General features: G+C 57.2%; 2 protein-coding genes across 2 annotated transcripts; one reads left to right on the top strand and one right to left on the bottom strand.

Annotated features, from left to right (window-relative positions):
• Nucleotides 1–5,611: 5,611 nt before the first annotated feature.
• On the bottom strand, nucleotides 5,612–8,265 carry LOC134562198 (serine/threonine-protein kinase pim-1-like). Its single transcript, XM_063419622.1, has 6 exons — nucleotides 8,127–8,265; nucleotides 7,531–7,637; nucleotides 7,351–7,401; nucleotides 6,780–7,146; nucleotides 5,955–6,134; nucleotides 5,612–5,718 (listed from the first exon to the last, which is right to left on the bottom strand). Exons 1-6 carry the CDS (start codon nucleotides 8,263–8,265, stop codon nucleotides 5,612–5,614), a joined length of 951 nt encoding a protein of 316 aa, XP_063275692.1.
• On the top strand, nucleotides 8,264–21,174 carry LOC134562197 (serine/threonine-protein kinase pim-1-like). The gene is made up of 6 exons (XM_063419621.1): nucleotides 8,264–8,296; nucleotides 18,635–19,264; nucleotides 19,394–19,444; nucleotides 19,649–20,015; nucleotides 20,652–20,831; nucleotides 21,068–21,174. Exons 1-6 carry the CDS (start codon nucleotides 8,264–8,266, stop codon nucleotides 21,172–21,174), a joined length of 1,368 nt encoding a protein of 455 aa, XP_063275691.1.
• Nucleotides 21,175–21,616: the final 442 nt, after the last annotated feature.

Below are 21,616 nucleotides of genomic sequence, written 5' to 3'. Positions count from 1 at the left end.
GCACTTTCAGGGACATGGTTTAGTGCTGGGCTTGATACTGCTGGTGAACGGCGGAACTGGGTGCGCTCAGAGGTCTTTCCCAACAGGAAGGATTCCATAATTCCAGGATTCCATCTGCTGGATTCATCCAAGACCATGTTAGCAGCATTACTTTGGTCAAAAAGTTTCCTCTTGCTCAGCTCTTGTGGCCTAAGGCTTCAGCTCCTTCAGCTCCTGGTGCTAAGCTGCTCATGCTGAACGAGATGACTCGGAGAGAAGAACAGAGTTCATGCAATTCCTTCATGGACACTGAGAGGGGAGGGTGTGGAAACAGGAGCATTGTTTGGTGTGGCCTCCCCTCTGCCCTTCACACCTTTCAGGGCTTTGAACCAGCCCAGAGCTTTCTCCAAGAGTGCAATGGAGCAGCTGTTCCTGCTCCCAGCTCTGGCTCTTCCCAGGCTCTGACCTTGCCTGCTTTTGTCCCTCTTGCTGTGCCCTCTGTTCCCCTGTGCTCGGTGGCTGCTGCCCAGGGCTGTGGGACTGGCACAGATCCAGTGGTCAAGCTCCTCCTTTCTCTGCCCTTGGAGCTGCCTGGGCACAGCAGCCTTTTCCATCTGGAAGCTGCACATGGAGAGGGAGTCCCCACCTCTGTTCCTTGCACAGCCCCCAGGAGCCCAGGGCTGCCATCTCAAGGCCCTGCTGGCCCTGAGGGCTCCCAGGTGCCTCAGGCTGCTGTGACACCCCCGCACACGGGAGGGAAGAGTGGCAGGGCTGTGCTCAAAGTCAGCTCCATGTGCTGCTGCTGCTGCTGTGGGGGTCATTTGTGCAGCCCTGCCCAGAGGGAGGGATCAGCTCCAGGCCCTGCTGCTGCTCCCTGGGCTCAGCCCCAGGTTGGTTGTTGCTGGCAGTGCCAGCAGAGGCGGTGGCTGCAGCAGCGGGTGCTGACAGTGCCCCAAGCCCCGGGGCCGCAGGGGTCCCTGTGCTGGGGCTGGCAGGGAGCTGCCCCTTGTTCTCCCTCTGCCCTGCAGAGCTGGGCTGGGCACAAGTGGGGCAGCACAGCAAACAGGGAGCCTGCCAGACTCCTGCAGCCCTGTCTGCTCAGAGTTTGGGCCTTGGAGCTGCAAGTGCACAAAGGCAGCTGCTTCTGCTCCCTCTGTGTGTGCCCGTGTCCAGCAGTGCTGCTGCATCAGTCTGTGCCCAGCAATGGGGAAAAGCCTCAGCCCTGCAGGGCCAGGAGCTGCCGGGCTGTGCCTGAGCAGCTCAGCCAGCGGGAAGGGAGCTGCTCCACACGGGAACCAGCAGCAAAGCACTGGAGCACCTCGTTCTTGGCCACAGCCCAAATTCTGTGAGGAAATAACAGAGTTATTCACGTGCATTGGTGCGTCAGCACTGCAGGTGCTGTGCCTGCAAACACATGGTTCGAGATGTGCAAAGGAATTCTGCAACTCTTGACTGGATCAGGATGTCACCAGTGCTGAACTCCAGTTTAGCCCAAAGCAACCACTTGACACCTCTGCTGGTCTCTGCTAGATCTTTTTCTTCAGGGTTTCCAGACAAAAGCAAACAGAGGAGGAGCCTACATTTTCATTGTTTATCCAAAATGTATCTCATTTTGCTGTACATTCCTCTTTTAGGATGTGTTATCTGCTTAACAAGGAAAAGAAAAAAGGAAAAAACAGGGAAAAAAGAAAGGGAGAACAAAAAACAAACATGGAGTGAAAAATCTTCTGTAACTTTAGATTAAGAGGTAGCTGATCTTCTTAAAAAGACAACTAAATTACTTAATTTGTGAATGTTTTGATGGCATGGATCCATCTCACTGACCTCAGTATCCTTTTTTAAAAGGTTATGGGTTTTCTTTCCAATATTAAGTTATTTGAAATTGTTGTTGAAGCATTAAGAAACTGACCTATGGATTGTGCATGACTGTATCTTGAGGGTAAAAAATACTACAGTTTGACACTTCGACCTAGAGTTGCAACTGAAAGTTGTAAATCCCAGTGGATTGTGTGACAGCAGCCTTTCCTTGAGAATTTGCAGCATCACAAAGACTTCATCAGTGGGCTTGGGGGTGCTTGGAGCTTTGTCCTGTTCCACTCTGGGATGTCATGAAACAGGACTTCACCTGCCAACATGCCAGGTCACGTTCTGCCACCCCAGCTCCTTGGACCCTGTATCCCCCAAAGCAGACACAAAGTGTTTCTGCTGCTACCCCCTTGACACAAATCCACAGAGCTGGGATTTTCCCAAGTCTCGTGTCTCCATTGCTCCATATTCCTAAAGAACCAGCAGAGTCCATCCCGATAAATACAGTGAGTTACACGGATGGTGTAACTTCCTGCCTAGAAATCCTGAAACTGCTTCTGAATGATGCTCCCTTCAGCTCTTGGACACCTACTCACACTGAGCTGGGAAAAATTATCCTGGCCACTGGCTTACAAGTGAGTTATTCCAAACTCAGAACTCTGTGGGAAATCTCTATTCATCCCTATCCTTTTAGTATATCCATACATGGGGGTGTGCATGGATGTGTCTTGTGCAAAGAGGAAGGAGTGTGCAAGCAACGTGACTGACACTTTCACTCTGTGTTCATTCCATACCCATGGGTACAAAGACATTATGGAAACCCTGGCACATACACACCCTTCTGTCCCTGCACACAGAGACATCCCAGAGCCCCTGGCACACACAGACCCTTCTGTCCATGGGTACAGAGACATCCCAGAGCCCCTGGCACACACAGACCCTTCTGTCCATGCAGACAGACACATCCCAGAGCCCCTGGCACACACAGACCCTTCTGTCCATGCACACAGAGACATCCCAGAGCCCCTGGCACACACAGACCCTTCTGTCCCTGCAGACAGAGACACCCCAGAGCCCCTGGCACACACAGACCCTTCTGTCCATGGGTACAGACACATCCCAGAGCCCCTGGCACACACAGACCCTTCTGTCCATGCACACAGAGACATCCCAGAGCCCCTGGCACACACAGACCCCTCTGTCCCTGGAGGACGCAGTGCAGCGGGTGGAGCCGGTTGGTGGCAGCGAGTCCCTCACAGCAGGCCAGACCCAGCTCCAGCCCTGCCAGGCCCTGACAAGGCTCAGTGCCGGCTCCTCTGCAATGGGAAAGCCCTTCAGCCTTGTCCCTGCCCACAGGGGCACTGCTGGCCTGGCAGCACAGCTTGTTTCCCCCACAGGCTGCAGGAGATGAGAACACAACCCTTGCAAACACTGACTGCAAGCCACAGCTCTGGGTGCTCCCCATTGTCACCATGAGATTCTCCCATTATTCTGAGCGTTCATACTAAAGTAGAAGTGTGCACCTTCTCACGCTCATTCATGTAAACAAGGAGATTGTGTTTTGTAAATATTGCTATTGTTTTGAATTCCTTCTCCAAGAGAAGGGGAGGTTGAATGACAGTCCCTCTGACCAATGTGGTTGAGCAGTGGGAATGCCACTCTCCAATCCATGGGCACCTTGCTAAAAGTATATAATAGGAAGTAATAAACAAAGCAGGAGATTCTCCCTGCTGCTCTGATCTCCCCAGATTCGTGGCTCTGTGTGTCTTTTAGGGCGAGGCTCCCAGTGACAGCCCGTGACCCTCAGCCCTGGTACCACTGCCTGCCCCAAGCTTCAGGGGATGCAGTGGGAGCCCGGCTGGGCTCTGCCCTGGGGCCATCCTGCAGGGACAGCTGCAAACAGGGAGCATTTCCTTGCCACAAACAGCCAAGCCAGGGGTGCTGGGCAGCTGCTCCAGCCCGCACTGCACTGCTGTGTGCTGTGCCCTGGGGCTGGGGCTCCCTGCAGAGGGGACTGCACTGGTGTGCCAGAGGAGACAAAGAAGCTTCAGCTTAACCTTAGTGAGGTGGGTGGGTGGGCTGGGAGAGTGGGGAGGCTCAAGGGGATTCACAGAGCTCATCCTGCTGGAAGGACAAGGAAAAGGGAGTGGGAACTCAGCACTGAGGAGAGATGAGGGCTGGACAGCAGCTCTCACTGACACTAAAATGCCACAGGACCTCGGAGATATTGCTGCTCTTCAGCCAGTGACAGGATGAGGCCCTAAACCTGGGGTTTGGTCTTCCTTGTGGTGAAGGCCATCAAGGAAGGCAACATTGTGACGGAGACTGTGATGGGCTGGGAACTCACTGGGGGAAAGGAGGGAGCAGTTGTGAAATTTAAAAGTAGGTGGAGGAGAGAAATCTTCAGGGAAGGGCTGAGCTACACCTTGGGCAAGTTGATAAATGTCATTTGGGGTCATCCCAGATTGATTGCATTTCAGAAGTTCTTGATCAAGTTTAATTTTGGAGGGTGTGATGTTTTCCCTCGGAGATGTACACTCTGCAAACTTGAGCTGCATTGCCCAAGTGCTCAAGCAAGTCTCTGCTGCAGGTCACACCATTTCTTCTTTGGCTGATTCTGGCCTGGGGCTGAGCTCCAGCAGAGCCCTGGCAGAGCCCAGAGCAGCCTTAGCATCCGCAGAGCCCGGCTGCAAGGAGAGAAACCAGAACCCGCCCATCACCTGAAGGCTCCTGTCCCCCTTGTCCCAGTGCCCACCGTGCCCAGGCCATGCTGGCCATGCCCAGAGCGGTGCCCAGAGCTGCCCATCATTGCTGACCTTGGCAGCAGAGCAGGAGGGCAGGACATGTGCCCAGCCTGCAGCCAGCCGTGGCACACCCACCTCCTCAGCAGCTGCCCACAGCAGGATGCTCCTGTGCTGGCTGCCATCTCCCAAAAGCTCTGATCCCACCCAGGACAAGAAGACGGGACCCACCTGACGCCATCCGCTGCTGGAAGAAAAGCTGCTCCCAAACGATGTCCTCAGCCTTCTCCAAGGGCACGGCCCATCCACGGCACAGCTGGTCCCAAGCACTTCCCCATCCAGACTGGACACCACCTAGAATGCTTCCTTTAGAGAAACAAACAGCAAATTAACGAAAATAGACTACAGACAAAAAGGGAAAATGGCACAGTGGATACTGGGGGCTGTTGGCAGGGCCAGGAGCCCACACCCATTTCACACCCACCCCCGCTCATGCCCCCCAGCCCTGCCAAAATGCAGCGTGGCAGCCCACTGAAAAATCAGTTGCTTCCATTCCAGCAAAAGGGGGAACCTTTGTTTCCCGGCCAGCCTGTGCAATGCCCAAATCTGGGAGCATCCCCCTGTGTGTGCACTCATCTGCAAATTCGCTGTGGAGCCTGGCTTTGAAGAAGGTGCCAGAATCAAAGTCCATCATCTTCAGCTTTGTGGTGGCCTGGTCGAGGAAGAGGTTTTCATCCTTGATGTTGTCCTGGCTGTCTCCAGCAGCAGCAGCCCCACCTGGCACGGCTTCTCCAGGGGCTGCTTCTCTTTCCCTGGGAGTGAGACCAGGCTGTCAGTGTTCTGCCCAGGGCCCCAGCTGGCAGTGACCCAGGACAAGCCAAAGCAGCTGGGATGGCAGCCAGCAGTGCTGGGCAGAGCAGCTCAGCTCCAGCACAGGGGCTGTGTGTTCCCATCTGATGACCCCTGTGCAGTGACACTGGCAGGACAAAAAAGTCTGGGTCCTTTGCTTCTGATTGCCAAGGCATGTGTGGAGCTGGAACTTACCAGGGCCCTGCATCGCTGTTTCTGTGGCTCTCTCCCTTCTTCTATGGCAGATGACTATCCTGCATCCAGGGATGACTGAACAGGTCTTCTACTGAAGGCCGGTCCACATCCAGCATGGATAAACACCGCCGGATGACATCTTGGCACTCTGGCGAGAGAAACCAGAAACCGCCAGTCAGTTGGAGAAGGCTCCTGTCTGTCCCACTGTTCCCATTCTCAGGCCATGCTGCATTTGCTCAGAGCTGGGCCTAAACTTTCCCAGGAATTCCCTGTTTTGGAGGAAAGCAGGACAGCAGGACACGTGCCACCTCCTCAGCAGCTGCCACAGCCCACTGCTGTCTCCCAGCACTGGCATTTCCCCCGTGCCCAGACATGAGGATTCACCTTGAGAGAGCCGTGGTGGCAGCGAGAGCTGATGGTCCCAGCTGATCTTGTGGCCCCTCCTGAAAGGGTGCTCCCCACACACCATCTGGTGCAGCAGGATGCCCAGGGACCAGACGGTAGCTGGCTGTCCATAGTACCAGCCAAACTGGTTCCATTCCGGGGGACTGTATGACGGTGTTCCTATGGAATACAGATGGAGTTCATCAGGGGGATGCTGCTGCTCCCAGAGCCTGGCCCCAGCATCCCTGGGCGTGCAGGGGCTGCCCCAGTGGCACGTGGTGTGACCTGCTGCCCTCTGGCCAGCACCTGGGACTTGTGTACAAACTTAGGGTTGGAAAAGAAGCCACTGGTGTCGGAAGGTGGCAGTGGAAGCCCTGGCAAGGCCCAACCATGACAAGCAAAACCCACTCAGTGCTGGGGAAAAACCATGCCTTACTCGTCCCTGCCTGCATTGCCCCAAAAACCATTATGAACCCAAAGCAAACCAGGCAATCACAGCAGTCCAAGCCCTTTCTCACCTGCACACCAAACTGGCTGGTGCACATGTTCTGGCTCCCCTCTCAGCCACCCCCACCCACAGGTGCTTCTGTTGGGCTGGCTGCCCCAGCCGCAGCCCCAGTCCCAGGCAGAGTGGCTGGCAAAGGCTGCCAGCAGGGCTGGAAGCTGGTCCCCCCACCCACTTGTGTTCAAAAGCAACTGGGCTGAAGACTCAGTGCCATGAGTGGCAGGGAAAGGGAGAATCCCCAGAGCCACACCCAGGCTGGGCTGTGAGATGTTGGGCCAGGAGATGTCTGGAATGGGGAGCACACCCCTGCGAGGGCTCACCTGCGAAGTGAGTATAGGCTGTGTCTTGTAGGTAGGTGCCACAGCCAAAATCGATCAATTTGGCCTGCCCGGTGGCCAGGTCAAGTAGGATGTTCTCTGGCTTGAGGTCGCGGTGCAGGACCCCGCAGCTGGTGCAGTGCCGCACGGCCTCCAGCACCTGGCGGAACAGCTCCCGCGCCACCTCCTCGCACAGGAACCGCCGTGCCCGAATGAAATGCTGGAGGTCCTGAGAACGCTCCGGGCGCTCCATGATGATAATGATGTCTTTGGGGAGCTCCAGCCACTCCAGCAGCTGGACGACACCAGGGAAGCCAGTGGAGACCTTGTGCAGCAGCACGATCTCCAGTGGTGCGCTGGTGCCGTTGGGCTGTGGGAGGAGCACAATGTTGTCAGTGAGGCTGAGGCCGTGCCAGGGGTCAGGGACCCCTCAGCCAGCCCGGGATGCTCTGCACCCTTTGCTGGCCCCACGCCCGCTCTCCCTCCAGGCGTCCTGGCGGCTTCCACCCTGCCAGGCCTCAGCTCATCCCCGCCCGGCACGGCCCAGCTTCTCCTGCTGGCCCCGCTCACTCACCAGCTCACCCCAATGCCGGACACGGTTCCGTGGCACCCTTTTGATGGCCACCTGCAAGCCAAGGGGAGCAGCAGGCTGAGCTCACTGCCTGCCCTGCCCAGCCCCAGCCTCCTTCTCCTTCACCCTCCTCCTCCTCCTGCGCCCCTTCCTCGTGCACCCACCACCGGCCCTGCCGCTCACCGGGGCACGGTCTGAGAGCCGTGTGGCCGCCCAGACGCTGCCGAAGCCGCCGTGGCCCAGCAGCGAACCCAGGCGGTACTGCTCCTGGAGGGCCTGCTGCGCCTTCCCTGCCGGCGAGACGCGGCTGTCAGCGCTCGGCCCGGGGCCAGGAACGGCCCCCGAGCGCCCCTCGAGCGGCCCGGGCTGGGCATCCCCAGGCATTTGCTCCTGGCAACGGGACAGCAGCGGCTCAGGGCCAGCGGCCGCGCTGCCAAGCGGAGGAGCTTGGGCTGGGGAAGCCGCAGTGGAGGCGGCGGGAGCAGCCGCGCCGCCTGTGTCCTCTGCGGGCCCAGGGACGAGCTGGGGCCGGGGCCGGGGCCGGGGCCGGGGCCGGGGCCGGGGCCGGGGCCGAGGCCGGGGTCGGGGCCGGGGCCGGGGCCGGGGTCGGGGCCGGGGCCGGGGCCGGGGCCGGGGCCGGGGCCGGGGCTGGGGCCGGGGCCGGGGCCGGGGCCGGGGCCGGGGCTGGGGCCGGGGCCGGGTTCGGGGCCGGGGCCGGGGCTGGGGCCGGGACCTGGGCTGGGCTCGGTAAAGGCGCAGCCAAAGGCCAGCAATGCTACCCCAGCCCCAGGCACTGATGCCCGCCCAGCAGCGCCATCGCCAGCACTGCCAGAGCCGGGCGAAGGCGAGACCGCGGCGGGATGCCCGGGGGTAGGGACGGGGCAGCCCCGCCCGGGGCCGGGGGTGGGCCCGAGGCATGGCCCGGCCCAGCAGGGGAGAGGGAGACTGGGTTGGGAGGGGGACACTGGGAAAGGGAGAGGCTGCGGGACTGTGGGAGAGGGAGAGGGGAAGCACGGCTTGGTCAACAAAGCCGCTTTTTTCTTCTCTGCTGCTGCCGCTGCTGCCGCTGCTGCCGCTGCTGCTGCTGCAACTGAAGCTCCAGGGCCGTTTGTCCCCTTGTCAGTTTTTTCCGTTGCCCCCTCTGCCTCGCACCGAGCCCTGCACTCCCCGGGGCAGCCCCTGAGCCTGTCCAAACACGGGAACTTCGCCGTTTTCAGTCAGGGCCCAGTCTTGACTCCTGCACAGTGACAGAGGAATCCCCTTGGCTGTTGCTGTGCATTGTCCCTGCTGAGGGTCAGACACTGTCACAGCACATTCCCTGAATGCAGAATTTGTACCTGACCCAAGCACTGCACTTGTGTCTCCGGCATTGCTTTCCAAGAAAAACGGGAAGGCAAACTGGATGTAGCTCATGGTATTTTACAGTGTCTAAATCTTGCCAAGTCTTGGATGTCAGAGGTGAGACCCACTTAGAATTAATGAGATGAAGAAGTAGTTTAAGATGGAAAGTGGGACAGAGAAATAAACAGAGGAAAATATCTTGGGTTGTTTCTTTCCACTTTCATTTCATTTCCGAAATGCTGTTTCAGCTTTCCCAGAATCTTCTCCACAGTCCTGTCTGCTCTTTCCAAGAACCTTTCCTGGAGAATGAGTTGCACCATCTGTCACAAGATATCCCACCCATGCAGCTTCTCTTGACTTTCCACAACATGTGTGAAGCAGGAGTCTTGCAGCAAAGCAGGAGAAAGGTTTTGAGAACTTGACAACTTTTTCTTTCCTTTCCCCATGTGGGCTGGGGAGTTGTGCCATTGGGAAGGTTTTCATTGTTCCTGTCCTACCCAAAGCAAACAGGACGGGCTCCCAGGGGTACCTACTGGGAGTCTGTTATCGTCCACCCAAGCAGGAAGAGGAGAAAAAAAACAAGAGGAAAAAAGCAAAAGACCAAAACCACAGGGCAACAAGACCTCAAATCAGATGCGCTGTGCCACGTGGCCACTGAGTCAAGCACCGCAACCAGAAGGAAGAGCAGCCCCTGTCCCCCAACCCCTGCAGGACCCCGGGCTGCCCCTCCACCCATTGCAGCACTCCCAGAGGCAGGGAGGGGAGGCAGTGACCATTCCTGGTACAAAACAAAAAACAACCCAAAATGGTGATGGGTTATGAACCATCCCCAGGACACTTCCATGAGGCTGCCCTGTGTCACAAGGGGCACTGGGTTATACAAGAGCTGGCAATGCCCCAGTGGCACCTGTGTCCCAGGAGACCCCACTCTGCCCAAGTAGAGCCTTGCATCCCTGAGATTCCACGTTGTCACAGTGGTCTGCTGAGCTCATGGGGCTGTGCTGTGTCACAGCGGGCACTGAGTCCCACGTGCCCTGGCACTCTCCAAGTGGCTCCTGGCTTCCATCAGGCCCCGCTGTGTTTGCAGCTGGCACTTGGCTCCCCAAGATGTCATTGTGTCACTGTGGTCTCCTGGGTGCCCTGAGACCCCGCTGTGTTGATGCTTTACAGAACCTAGAAATAAAGTAACACCCTTTGGAGATAATATTATAGAGGAGGTAACAGAAAGGCTGATCTTTATTGGAGGCCTCCAAGGGGAGATACAGAAAATGTCCACAAAACGCCCAACCCCCCCATGAAGTCAATACAGTTTTATAAGTTTAGCAGATTAGCATATTTGACAAAAGTCACCAATTAGGAGCACAGGTGGTGAGGCATGACCAAGTTCCTTGGCAAGAGTCACTCTACCCCTGACTGGACACTTTAGGCACAGCAAGGAAGGAAAGCATCAACACAACCAAACCAAATCCAGCAATCAAACCACAAACAAACCGAGAACTGTCCCTCTGTGTGTGTGTGACAAGAGGACAGTGAGGGCAAGGATAAAAGGAACATGGCCTAAAAGCTGAACAGAGCTCAAACTAACAGGACTTAGCTTCTACCTTAACCTTAACTTACACCTTACACAATTTAACAAAAGAACAGCACTGAACAGTATTTTTCCTAAGCTATAACCTATGATGTAAACATTTACACAGAAATAGTACCCAGCTTATAAATTATATTAAACCTGGAATATGGTAAGGCACTTTACAAAGCACTGACTCAGAAAACGCTAAACCCTACAACTTCAAGTTATCCATATTTTGAGAAGAGGAAGTCAGGAGAAGAGAGAGAGAGACATCCACAGCCAAGACCTTGGATCCAGCCCATCTCAGCTGCTGTGAGCTCCGGGGCCGTGGGACGTGTCAGTGTCACAGCCGTGTCACAGCCTCACCTGCTCTGGTCCCTCTCACAGGTGGGGTTTTGGGGGTGCCAGGGGCTTGGCAGCCACTTTGGGGCTGGCCCAGAGGCTGCAGTGGCTGGGGCAGTGACTGTCCCACCTATGCAGAACTTGTCCTGGGCCCCCAAACACACTCTGGAGATATCTGGAGCCTTTCATCATTTCTCTGCTCTCCAGCACCGAGGCAATGGACTCTGGCTGCAGCTCTGAGCTCGTGCCCAAAGCAACCACCCCTGGCAATGGGGCTCCATGGAGCTGCTCTCAGGAACCCCCTGCCAAGAATTGGGGAGTGCCCCCAAACCGCCTCAGAAACCTGGGATGCACCAAAATGCCTTTAGGAATGTGGAATACCCAAAAACTCCCTGAGGAATGGGTTCCCTCTCCCTTCACTATTCCCAGCCTTTGGCTTTCTCATTCCAGATTTCACCACACCCTCCCAATCCCCACCCAAAGCCATCCCACCTCTCCTGGACATCAGGACCCCCTTCCCAAGACATATTTCCCCCATCCCACCCCTCCCAAACCCCATCCCACCCACCCCCCTCACCCAATGCCCATCTCACCCCTCCTGATTTGCAGCACACTTCACCAAAGTCCTTCCAACCCCGTTCCACCCTGAGGGGCTGTTGAAATCAAGAAATTTTGGGGAGGGATTGAATAGTTTTCAGTGGCATTGAGTGGTTTTGAGGTAACAGATCAAACCTTCTCATCTCTTTGAGTGCCAAGAAATGGAGAAAATGACACCAAATACCCCCAAACCCTTAAATCCTACCAAGTATCCCCCTGAATCCCAGATCCCCTCGAAAAACTAGCAAAAAGTGAGGCTTTAGATGCCTTTGATGAATTTGTTCATTTTTATCCCAATTTTGTCTGTTTTAAAGGGATGAAGAGGAATCAAAAGAATATTAGGGACCACCAAACAAAAGGACCACCAGCCCAGTGTCTCCCCAGTGCAGATCACAGGGAATGTGGGTCATCAGGGCTCTGCCCAGCGTGGGTCCCCTGATGCAGGATAGAGTTGGAGCAGCACACAAAGCTCTCCCCACAGTCGAGTCACTCACAGGGCTTCCCTTACCAGTGCCTCTGTCGGTGCCTGGTCAAGGGAGAGCTGTGGGTGAAGCTCTTCCTGCACTGGGGACACTCACAGGGCCTCTCTCCGGTGTGGATGCGCTGGTGGGTGACGAGGTGGGAGTTGTTCTTGAAGCCCTTCCTGCAGACAGGACAGCAGAAGTGCTTCTCCTCTGTGTGAATCCACTGGTTCTTGAGGAGATGTGAGCTGGTCTGAAACCTCTTCCCACATTCAGAACACTCATAGGGCCCCTCCCTGGTGTGGATCATCTGGTGCTGGATCAGGGTGTTGCTCCAGCTGAAGCTCTTCCCACACTCCAAGCACTTGTGGGGCTTCTCCCCATCATGAAGGTGCTCATGGACCACCAGCTCAGAGCCCTGGCTGAAGCTCTGTCCACCTTCCTGGCACTGGGTGGGTCTTTCCTCCTCTGAGCACCCTGAGATAGGTTTGGAGCCCCTCCTCCTGCGGGATCTCTGTGACTTTTCTTCCCCGTTGCATTCCTGCACCATGGAGCCGCTCAAAACAGCCTCTTCCATGAGGTTCTGCCGTGGGGATTTGTCCTCCCTTGTCTCTGTCCTCAGCTCTTTGTCCAGGGGAGGAAGCACAAGGAGTGGATGGGATTTGCCTCCGTGCCAGAGGGAAGGGCAAGGAGATCCCCCCAGTGCATCCCCAGCAGGACGGCGTCGGCAGCGGGGTTGTCCTGCAGCCGGGGCCAGGCTGGGCTGGGAGATGGAGCAGGAGAGAGGGGCAAAGGGGCACTGACTTCCTCCTCACCTGCCTGGCTGTCCCTGGCCATCTTCCTCTTCCTTGCAGCTGCCTTCTCCATCTGGTCAAGGTCTGGGAGTGGGAAATTCTGCTTTGGGGAAAAATACAGTATATGAGCACATTGGGTTGGGGGGTTCCTCCTGCCCAAGTCCATCTCTAGAAGTCACCGGCCATCTGGTGCCCATATAAACCTCCAAAACACAAAGATTCATTTCTCCAAAATAACCAAGTGACCAAGGTTCAGCAAAAACACCCAACCATGAGTTTCTTCTCTCTCATCTCTCCACTTTGGGGTCCTGGAGATCCCCCTGTCAGTGTTGCCCCAGGTCAAGTTTGTATTGGTGTTGGCCCTCTCTGGGCTGCTGTGGCTCCTGAGAATCCAGGAGGTTCCCCTTCTCTGGGCTCAGCACTATCCAGGGTCCCTCTTTCAGAGTCCTGGGGTATCCATGGGCCCCCTTGTCCTTCCTCCCAACCTGTCCAGGCTTCTGGAACAGCCCCAGCTCTCACACTGCCCGTTTCTGCTCCCCCCATTCCCGGGTTTGCCTCCCAGCGCTGCTGGTACCGGGCGATCCCCACGTGTCTCTGGGCTGACAATGCAGCCCCTGAGCCGGGCAGAGCAAGCCCCACCACGGGGGGACCCTGCATCCCCCGCTCCCTGGGCAGCCGCGCCCAGCCCCGGGCACAGAGCTCCGCCAGCCCCCGCCGCCCCCTCCCCAGGGCCCCCGGGGACCCCCGCAGCCGGGGCCGGGTCTGAGCGAGGCGGCCCCCGAGCCCGGCTGCGTGGCCAGGGGGGCACGGGGAGCCCGGAGCCTCTGTGCCAACGCTTCCCCCGCTCTCCCTCAGCCTTTGCCCGGCCCAGCCCGGCCCCCCGAGCCCCAACTGGCCCCGCACGGCCACGGCCGGGCCGCTCCGCTCCCCTGCGAGCCCGGCCACACGGACCCACCTGCGCCGGGGCCCACGGGCCACCGAGAGCTCCCCGGGCCGCCCGGGCCTGGGCCCCGAGCACAGAGCTCTGCCCGGGGGGCTCCCGGCCCAAGGCGGCGGCTCCGGGCCCGGGCGGCCGCTCCCGGCTCCCACAGCCCGCCCGGGGCCGCCCCGCCCGTGCCGGGGCTGCGCCAGCGCTCCCCGCACCCAAGGGGGTTCAAACTGCCGGGGGCATCTCACAAAAAACATTGCCCGTATCCCCTCCCAAAACAATAAAATCCCAACCAACCATCAACCCCCACAAAAAATAATCCACAAACAAACCCACAAACTAACCCCTTCCACCCTGCCCTCCGGCGCCTTCGCAGGGACCCCGACCCCGCGGGAATGCCCCTGGGCCGGGACAAAAAGCTGCTCCCCTGGAGGCGCTTTGAACACCCGCCCGCGGCCCGGCCCTGGCACACGGCTCCCGGCAGCTGCCCCGCTGTCCCAGCCGGGCCTTTGCAGCAGGGAGGCTCTGCGGGACCCCCGGGCTGTGCCCCCTCCCAGGCCCTGCCTGCCCCGGGGCTGACCTTCAGCCCGGGCTCTCTCGCTGTCCCGGCTCCTGCAGAGTCCCCGCTCGCAGCTCCTTGGGCCCCTGGGCTCTCCTCTGGGGGTTGGGGAACAGCCGGCAATGGACCCTTGCCCTGAAAAGGAATCATTTTGGTGCTCCCTAGAGAGGCCAGAACTGAAACTTTGTTCCTTTTGCCTGGGTGCAGAGACCATCAGGGCATTTTCTGCACAGAGTTCCAGCCCCCAGCATTAGTTGAAGGAGCTGCCTACCAATGTGACGCTGCCAGGAGCCTGTCCTTGCTGTCACCTGCTGTGGCTGGGCATGAACAGAGCTCCTGCACTTGCATTTCCAGCTGCTGTGCAACCAAAGCTGAGGGATCTGCAGCTGCCTGAATGCAAAAACTGCAAGATGAGCCACTCTCAAGGGGGAAATCTCCCCCTGCTGTGCCAGCCCATGGCAATGTTGCCATTCTCTGCTGTTGCTGGGGCACTCTTGGGTCTGGCTGAGCAGGAAAGGTGACCCTGAGCCAGGAGATTTCTTTGGCTGCAGCAAAGCCTTGGAATGCAAAGACCTTCCTGATGCTGTGCCCTGGGCCAGGATGGAATGAGCCACCAGAACTGAGCCTAAATTTCTTACCGAATTCACAGAATGACTGGGTAGGAAGAGACCTTCAAGATCATCAAATCCAACCCATGCTCCAACACCTCAACTAAACCATGGCTCTGAGTGCCTCATCCAATCTTTTTTTAAACACATCCAAGGAAGGTGACTTCACCACCTCTCCAGGCAGACCATTCCAGTACTTTATCACTCTCTCTGTGAAAAACGTCTTCCTAATATCCATCCTGTATTTCCCTTGGGGCAGCTGAAGACTGTGTCCTTTTGTTGTGTCAGCTGCTGTCTGGAGAAAGAGACCAAACCCCACCTGACTACAGCTACCCTTCAGGGAATTGTAGAGAGCGATTAGGTCACCTCTGAGTCTCCTTTTCTCCAGGCGAAACAACCACAGCTCCCTCAGCCGTTCTTAACAGGGTTTTTGTTCCAAGCCCCTCACCAGCCTTGTTGCCCTCTCCTGGATGTGCTCAAGCGTGTCAATGTCCTTCCTAAATTGGGGGCCCAGAACTGGACACGGCACTCGAGGTGCAGCCTCACCAGTGCCGAGTACAGGAGAAGAAACACTGCCCTGCTCCTGCTGGCCACACCATTCCTGATCCAGGCCAGGAGCCATTGGCCTTCTTGCCCACCTGCCCACACTGCTGCCTCATGTCCAGCCTGCTGTCCAGCAGTGCCCCAGGTCCCCTTCCCTGGCTGCTGTCCAGCCACTCTCTTGCCAGCCTAGAGTGCTGCAGGAAGTTTTTGTGGCCAAAATGCAGGACTCAGCACTTGCACTTATTAAACTTCATCCTATTGGACTCTGCCCATCCATCCAGTCATTCCAGGTCTCTGCAGAGCCCTCCTACCCTCCAACAGATGGACACACGGTCCAAGCTTAGTGTCAGCTGCAAATTTACTAATGAAAGACTCAATCCCCTCATCCATGTCGTCAATAAAAATATTGAACAGAACTGGCCCCAGCACAGACCCCAGGGGAACACCACTGGTGCCAGCAGCTGGATGCAGAACCTTCACCACCACTCTCTGGGCCCAGCCATGCAGGCAGTTCTTAACCCAGCACAGAGTGCTCCTGTCCAAGCTGTGGGCTGCCAGCTTTTCCAGGAGTGTGCTGTGGGAGACAGTGTCCAAGGCCTTGCTGAAATCCAGGTACACAACATCCACTGCCTTTCCCGCACCCACCTGGCGGGTCACCTGGTCATAAACGGAGACCAGGTTGGTCAAACACGACCTTCTGTTCTTAAACCCGTGCTGGCCGGGTCTGATAGCCTGGCCATCCTGTAGGTGCTGTGTGATGACACTCAGTATAAGCTGCTGCAGTACCCTACTGGGTACTGTGGTCAGGCTGACTTGAGCTGTGGGATAAGGATTTAACAATTAAAACTGTAAAGCAGTTTTATTTCCATCTGGGACACAAGGGGGATTTTCCACCATACCTGCGTACCTGGTTGAGACAGGTTTAAGGTTTAAATACACTCAGATCCCACAAAACAACCCCTCCCTCCCCGCCCATTCTCTGCCCACTCTCCGCCTCCTTGCACTTCCTATTATAATTAGCCTTCTCTGGTGCTACATCTCCTGATGGTTGCAGGCTGGGGTCTTCTGATGAAGTAAGAGGTCTTCCTCAGTTGTTCACTGTTTGACCTCTGCCTCTGGGCAGGTGCAGTGAAGGTTTGGCTAACTCCCAGGTCACTTTGTCCTGGCCAAAACCACGAGCCTGGTTCTTTCTGATTTCTTAAGCCACAGGTTCTGCTTTATGGGGTTTTCACTATACCTAAGTCTTGCTTTACTGAGTTTTCACAATATACACAATATACATCTTATCTCTATGGCCTTTACCTAGCAACTAAATCCTCATGTGTTCTGCTACAAGTTGTTTTTCTGCTTTTACAGGATTGCTAAATAAGCTGTATATTTCTGCTTCCCCTCCATCTGCTTAAGCACATTAAATGCTTCTAAAATTCTGAATTTTAGATATGTTTCCCATATCAAACTGGCCTATAATTACCAGGATTCTCCTTTCTACCCTTCTGGTGTAGGGGTCACACAACACATTGGCCAACCTGCAGTCCTCTGGAACCTCACCAGTGAGCCAGGACTGTTGGGAAATGATGGAGAGTGGCTTCACAAGCTCATCTGCCAGCTCCCTCCACACCCTGGGCTGGATCCCATCTGGGCCCATGGATTTTGAACATCCAAGTGGCTCAGCAGTTCTCTGACTGCCTCCTCCTGGATAACAGGGGGACCATTCTGCTCCCTGACACCATCTACCAGCCCAGGAGGGCAGCTGTCCTGAGGACAAGCCGTCTTCGCCTCATCTGCAGTTCCTAAGTTCCCTCCCACATCCAGTAGAGAACAAAGGTTGGTCCTACCCTTCCTTTTGCCATTAATTTATTTGTAAAAACATGTTTTATTATCCTTTACAAAAGTTGTCAAAACGACTTCAAACTGAGCTTTGGCCTCCCTAATATTTTTTTTCCTACATGTTCCCTTAAATACTTCCTGAGAGACCTGACCCTCCTTCCAAAAATGATACATCCTCTTTTTATTCCTAAGTTCCTTTGAAATCTCCTTGCCCATCCAGGCTGGACGTTTGCCTTGTCAGCTCATCTTTCAGCACACAGGGACAGTCTGTTCCTGTGCCCTCAAGATCTCTGCATTGAAGCACACCCACCTTTCCTGGACTCCTCTGTTTTTAAGGGTTCCTTCCCAAGGAACTCTCTGAATAAGTCTCCTAAAACGGCCAAAGTCTGCCCTCCAGAAGTCCAATGTAAAAATCTTTTTGATGTCCCTCCTGAATTCACCACATATTGAGAACTCTGTAATTTCATGATCCCTGTGCCCCAAGCAGCCTCCAAGCACCACATCCCCCACCAGCCCTTCTCCATTTGCAAACAACAGGTCGAACATAGTCCCTCCCCTGCTGGCCTCACTCACCCGCTGTCACAAAAAGTTGTCCTCCATCCACTCCAAAACCTTCCTGCACTGCCTCTTTGCCGCTGTACTGAGTTCCCAGCAGATGTCTGGTAGGTTAAAGTCACCTACGAGAACAAGGGCTGGTGATCCTGAAACATTCTCCAGCTTCTTAGAGAAGAAGTTGTCCACCTCTTCTTCCTGCTTGGGTGGACAATAACAGACTCCCAGTAGGTACCCCTGGGAGCCTGTCCTGTTTGCTTCGGGTAGAACAGGAACAATGAAAACCTTCCCAATGGCACAACTCCCCAGCCCACATGGGGAAAGGAAAGAAAAAGTTGTCAAGTTCTCAAAACCTTTCTCCTGCTTTGCTGCAAGACTCCTGCTTCACGCATGTTGTGGAAAGTCAAGAGAAGCTGCATGGGTGGGCTATCTTGTGACAGATGGTGCAACTCGTTCTCCAGGAAAGGTTCTTGGAAAGAGCAGACAGGACTGTGGAGAAGATTCTGGGAAAGCTGAAACAGCATTTCGGAAATGAAATGAAAGTGGAAAGAAACAACCCAAGATATTTTCCTCTGTTTATTTCTCTGTCCCACTTTCCATCTTAAACTGCTTCTTCATCTCATTAATTCTAAATGGGTCTCACCTCTGACATCCAAGACTTGGCAAGATTTAGACACTGTAAAATACCATGAGCTACATCCAGTTTGCCTTCCCGTTTTTCTTGGAAAGCAATGCCGGAGACACAAGTGCAGTGCTTGGGTCAGGTACAAATTCTGCATTCAGGGAATGTGCTGTGACAGTGTCTGACCCTCAGCAGGGACAATGCACAGCAACAGCCAAGGGGATTCCTCTGTCACTGTGCAGGAGTCAAGACTGGGCCCTGACTGAAAACGGCGAAGTTCCCGTGTTTGGACAGGCTCAGGGACTGCCCCGGGGAGTGCAGGGCTCGGTGCGAGGCAGAGGGGGCAACGGAAAAAACTGACAAGGGGACAAACGGCCCTGGAGCTTCAGTTGCAGCAGCAGCAGCGGCAGCAGCGGCAGCAGCGGCAGCAGCGGCAGCAGCAGAGAAGAGAAAAGCGGTTTTGTTGACCAACCCGTGCTTCCCCTCTCCCTCTCCCACAGTCCCGCAGCCTCTCCCTTTCCCAGTGTCCCCCTCCCAACCCAGTCTCCCTTTCCCCTGCTGGGCCGGGCCATGCCTCGGGCCCACCCCCGGCCCCGGGCGGGGCTGCCCCGTCCCTGCCCCCGGGCGTCCCGCCGCGGTCTCGCCTTCGCCCGGCTCTGGCAGTGCTGGCGATGGCGCTGCTGGGCGGGCATCAGTGCCTGGGGCTGGGGCAGCATTGCTGGCCTTTGGCTGCGCCTTTACCGAGCCCAGCCCCGGCCCCGGCCCCGGCCCCGGCCCCGGCCCCGGCCCCGGCCCCGGCCCCGGCCCCGGCCCCGGCCCCGGCCCCGGCCCCAGCTCGTCCCTGGGCCCGCAGAGGACACAGGCGGCGCGGCTGCTCCCGCCGCCTCCACTGCGGCTTCCCCAGCCCAAGCTCCTCCGCTTGGCAGCGCGGCCGCTGGCCCTGAGCCGCTGCTGTCCCGTTGCCAGGAGCAAATGCCTGGGGATGCCCAGCCCGGGCCGCTCGAGGGGCGCTCGGGGGCCGTTCCTGGCCCCGGGCCGAGCGCTGACAGCCGCGTCTCGCCGGCAGGGAAGGCGCAGCAGGCCCTCCAGGAGCAGTACCGCCTGGGTTCGCTGCTGGGCCACGGCGGCTTCGGCAGCGTCTGGGCGGCCACACGGCTCTCAGACCGTGCCCCGGTGAGTGGCGGGGCCGGTGGTGGGTGCACAAGGAAGGGGCGCAGGAGGAGGAGGAGGGCGAAGGAGAAGGAGGCTGGGGCTGGGCAGGGCAGGCAGTGAGCTCAGCCTGCTGCTCCCCTTGGCTTGCAGGTGGCCATCAAAAGGGTGCCACGGAACCGTGTCCGGCATTGGGGTGAGCTGGTGAGTGAGCGGGGCCAGCAGGAGAAGCTGGGCCATGCCGGGCGGGGATGAGCTGAGGCCTGGCAGGGTGGAAGCCGCCAGGACGCCTGGAGGGAGAGCGGGCGTGGGGCCAGCAAAGCGCGCAGAGCATCCCGGGCTGGCTGAGGGGTCCCTGACCCCTGGCACGGCCTCAGCCTCACTGACAACACTGTGCTCCTCCCACAGCCCAACGGCACCAGCGCACCACTGGAGATCGTGCTGCTGCACAAGGTCTCCACTGGCTTCCCTGGTGTCGTCCAGCTGCTGGAGTGGCTGGAGCTCCCCAAAGACATCATTATCATCATGGAGCGCCCGGAGCGATCTCAGGACCTCCAGCATTTCATTCGGGCACGGCGGTTCCTGTGCGAGGAGGTGGCGCGGGAGCTGTTCCGCCAGGTGCTGGAGGCCGTGCGGCACTGCACCAGCTGCGGGGTCCTGCACCGCGACCTCAAGCCAGGGAACATCCTGCTTGACCTGGCCACCGGGCAGGCCAAATTGATCGATTTTGGCTGTGGCACCTACCTACAAGACACAGCCTATACTCACTTTGCAGGTGAGCCCTCGCAGGGGTGTGCTCCCCATTGCAGACATCTCCTGGCCCAACATCTCACAGCCCAGCCTGGGTGTGGCACTGGGGTTCCCCGCCACTCATGGCACTGAGTCTTCAGCCCAGCTGCTTTTGAACACAAGTGGGTGGGGGGACCAGCTTCCAGCCCTGCTGGCAGCCTTTGCCAGCCACTCTGCCTGGGACTGGGGCTGGGGCTGGGGCAGCCAGCCCAACAGAAGCACCCGTGGGTGGGGGTGTCTGAGAGGGGAGCCAGAACATATGCACCAGCCAGTCTGGGGAGCAGGTGAGAAAGGGCTTGGACTGCTGTGATTGCCTGGTTTGCTTTGGGTTCATAATGGTTTTTGGGGCAATGCAGGCAGGGACGAGTAAGGCATGGTTTTTCCCCAGCACTGAGTGGGTTTTGCTTGTCATGGTTGGGCCTTGCCAGGGCTTCCACTGCCACCTTCCAACACCAGTGGCTTCTTTTCCAACCCTAAGTTTGTGCACAAGTCCCAGGTGCTGGCCAGAGGGCAGCAGGTCACACCACGTGCCACTGGGGCAGCCCCTGCACGCCCAGGGATGCTGGGGCCAGGCTCTGGGAGCAGCAGCATCCCCCTGATGAACTCCATCTGTATTCCATAGGAACACCGTCATACAGTCCCCCGGAATGGAACCAGTTTGGCTGGTACTATGGACAGCCAGCTACCGTCTGGTCCCTGGGCATCCTGCTGCACCAGATGGTGTGTGGGGAGCACCCTTTCAGGAGGGGCCACAAGATCAGCTGGGACCATCAGCTCTTGCTGCCACCACGGCTCTCTCAAGGTGAATCCTCATCTCTGGGCACGGGGGAAATGCCAGTGCTGGGAGACAGCAGTGGGCTGTGGCAGCTGCTGAGGAGGTGGCACGTGTCCTGCTGTCCTGCTTTCCTCCAAAACAGGGAATTCCTGGGAAAGTTTAGGCCCAGCTCTGAGCAAATGCAGCATGGCCTGAGAATGGGAACCGTGGGGCAGACAGGAGCCTTCTCCAACTGACCAGCGGTTTCTGGTTTCTCTCGCCAGAGTGCCAAGATGTCATCCGGCGGTGTTTATCCATGCTGCATGTGGACCGGCCTTCAGTAGAAGACCTGTTGTGTCATCCCTGGATGCAGGATAGTCATCTGCCATAGAAGAAGGGAGAGCCACAGAAACAGCGATGCAGGGCCCTGGTAAGTTCCAGCTCCACACATGCCTTGGCAATCCGAAGCAAAGAACCCAGACTTTTTTGTCCTGCCTGTGTCACTGCACAGGGGTCATCAGATGGGAACACACAGCCCCTGTGCTGGAGCTGAGCTGCTCTGCCCAGCACTGCTGGCTGCCATCCCAGCTGCTTTGGCTTGTCCTGGGTCACTGCCAGCTGGGGCCCTGGGCAGAACACTGACAGCCTGGTCTCACCCCCAGGGAAAGAGAAGCAGCCCCTGGAGAAGCTGTGCCAGGTGGGGCTGCTGCTGCTGGAGACAGCCAGGACAACATCAAGGATGAAAACCTCTTCCTCGACCAGGCCACCACAAAGCTGAAGATGATGGACTTTGATTCTGGCACCTTCTTCAAAGCCAGGCTCCACAGTGAATT

This window comes from Prinia subflava, chromosome 26 (assembly GCF_021018805.1).
Source record: "Prinia subflava isolate CZ2003 ecotype Zambia chromosome 26, Cam_Psub_1.2, whole genome shotgun sequence".
NCBI classification, from domain to species: Eukaryota; Metazoa; Chordata; class Aves; order Passeriformes; family Cisticolidae; genus Prinia; species Prinia subflava.
The sequence above is the reverse complement of the archived record's forward strand: the minus strand, read 5'-3'. Positions and strand labels throughout refer to the sequence as shown.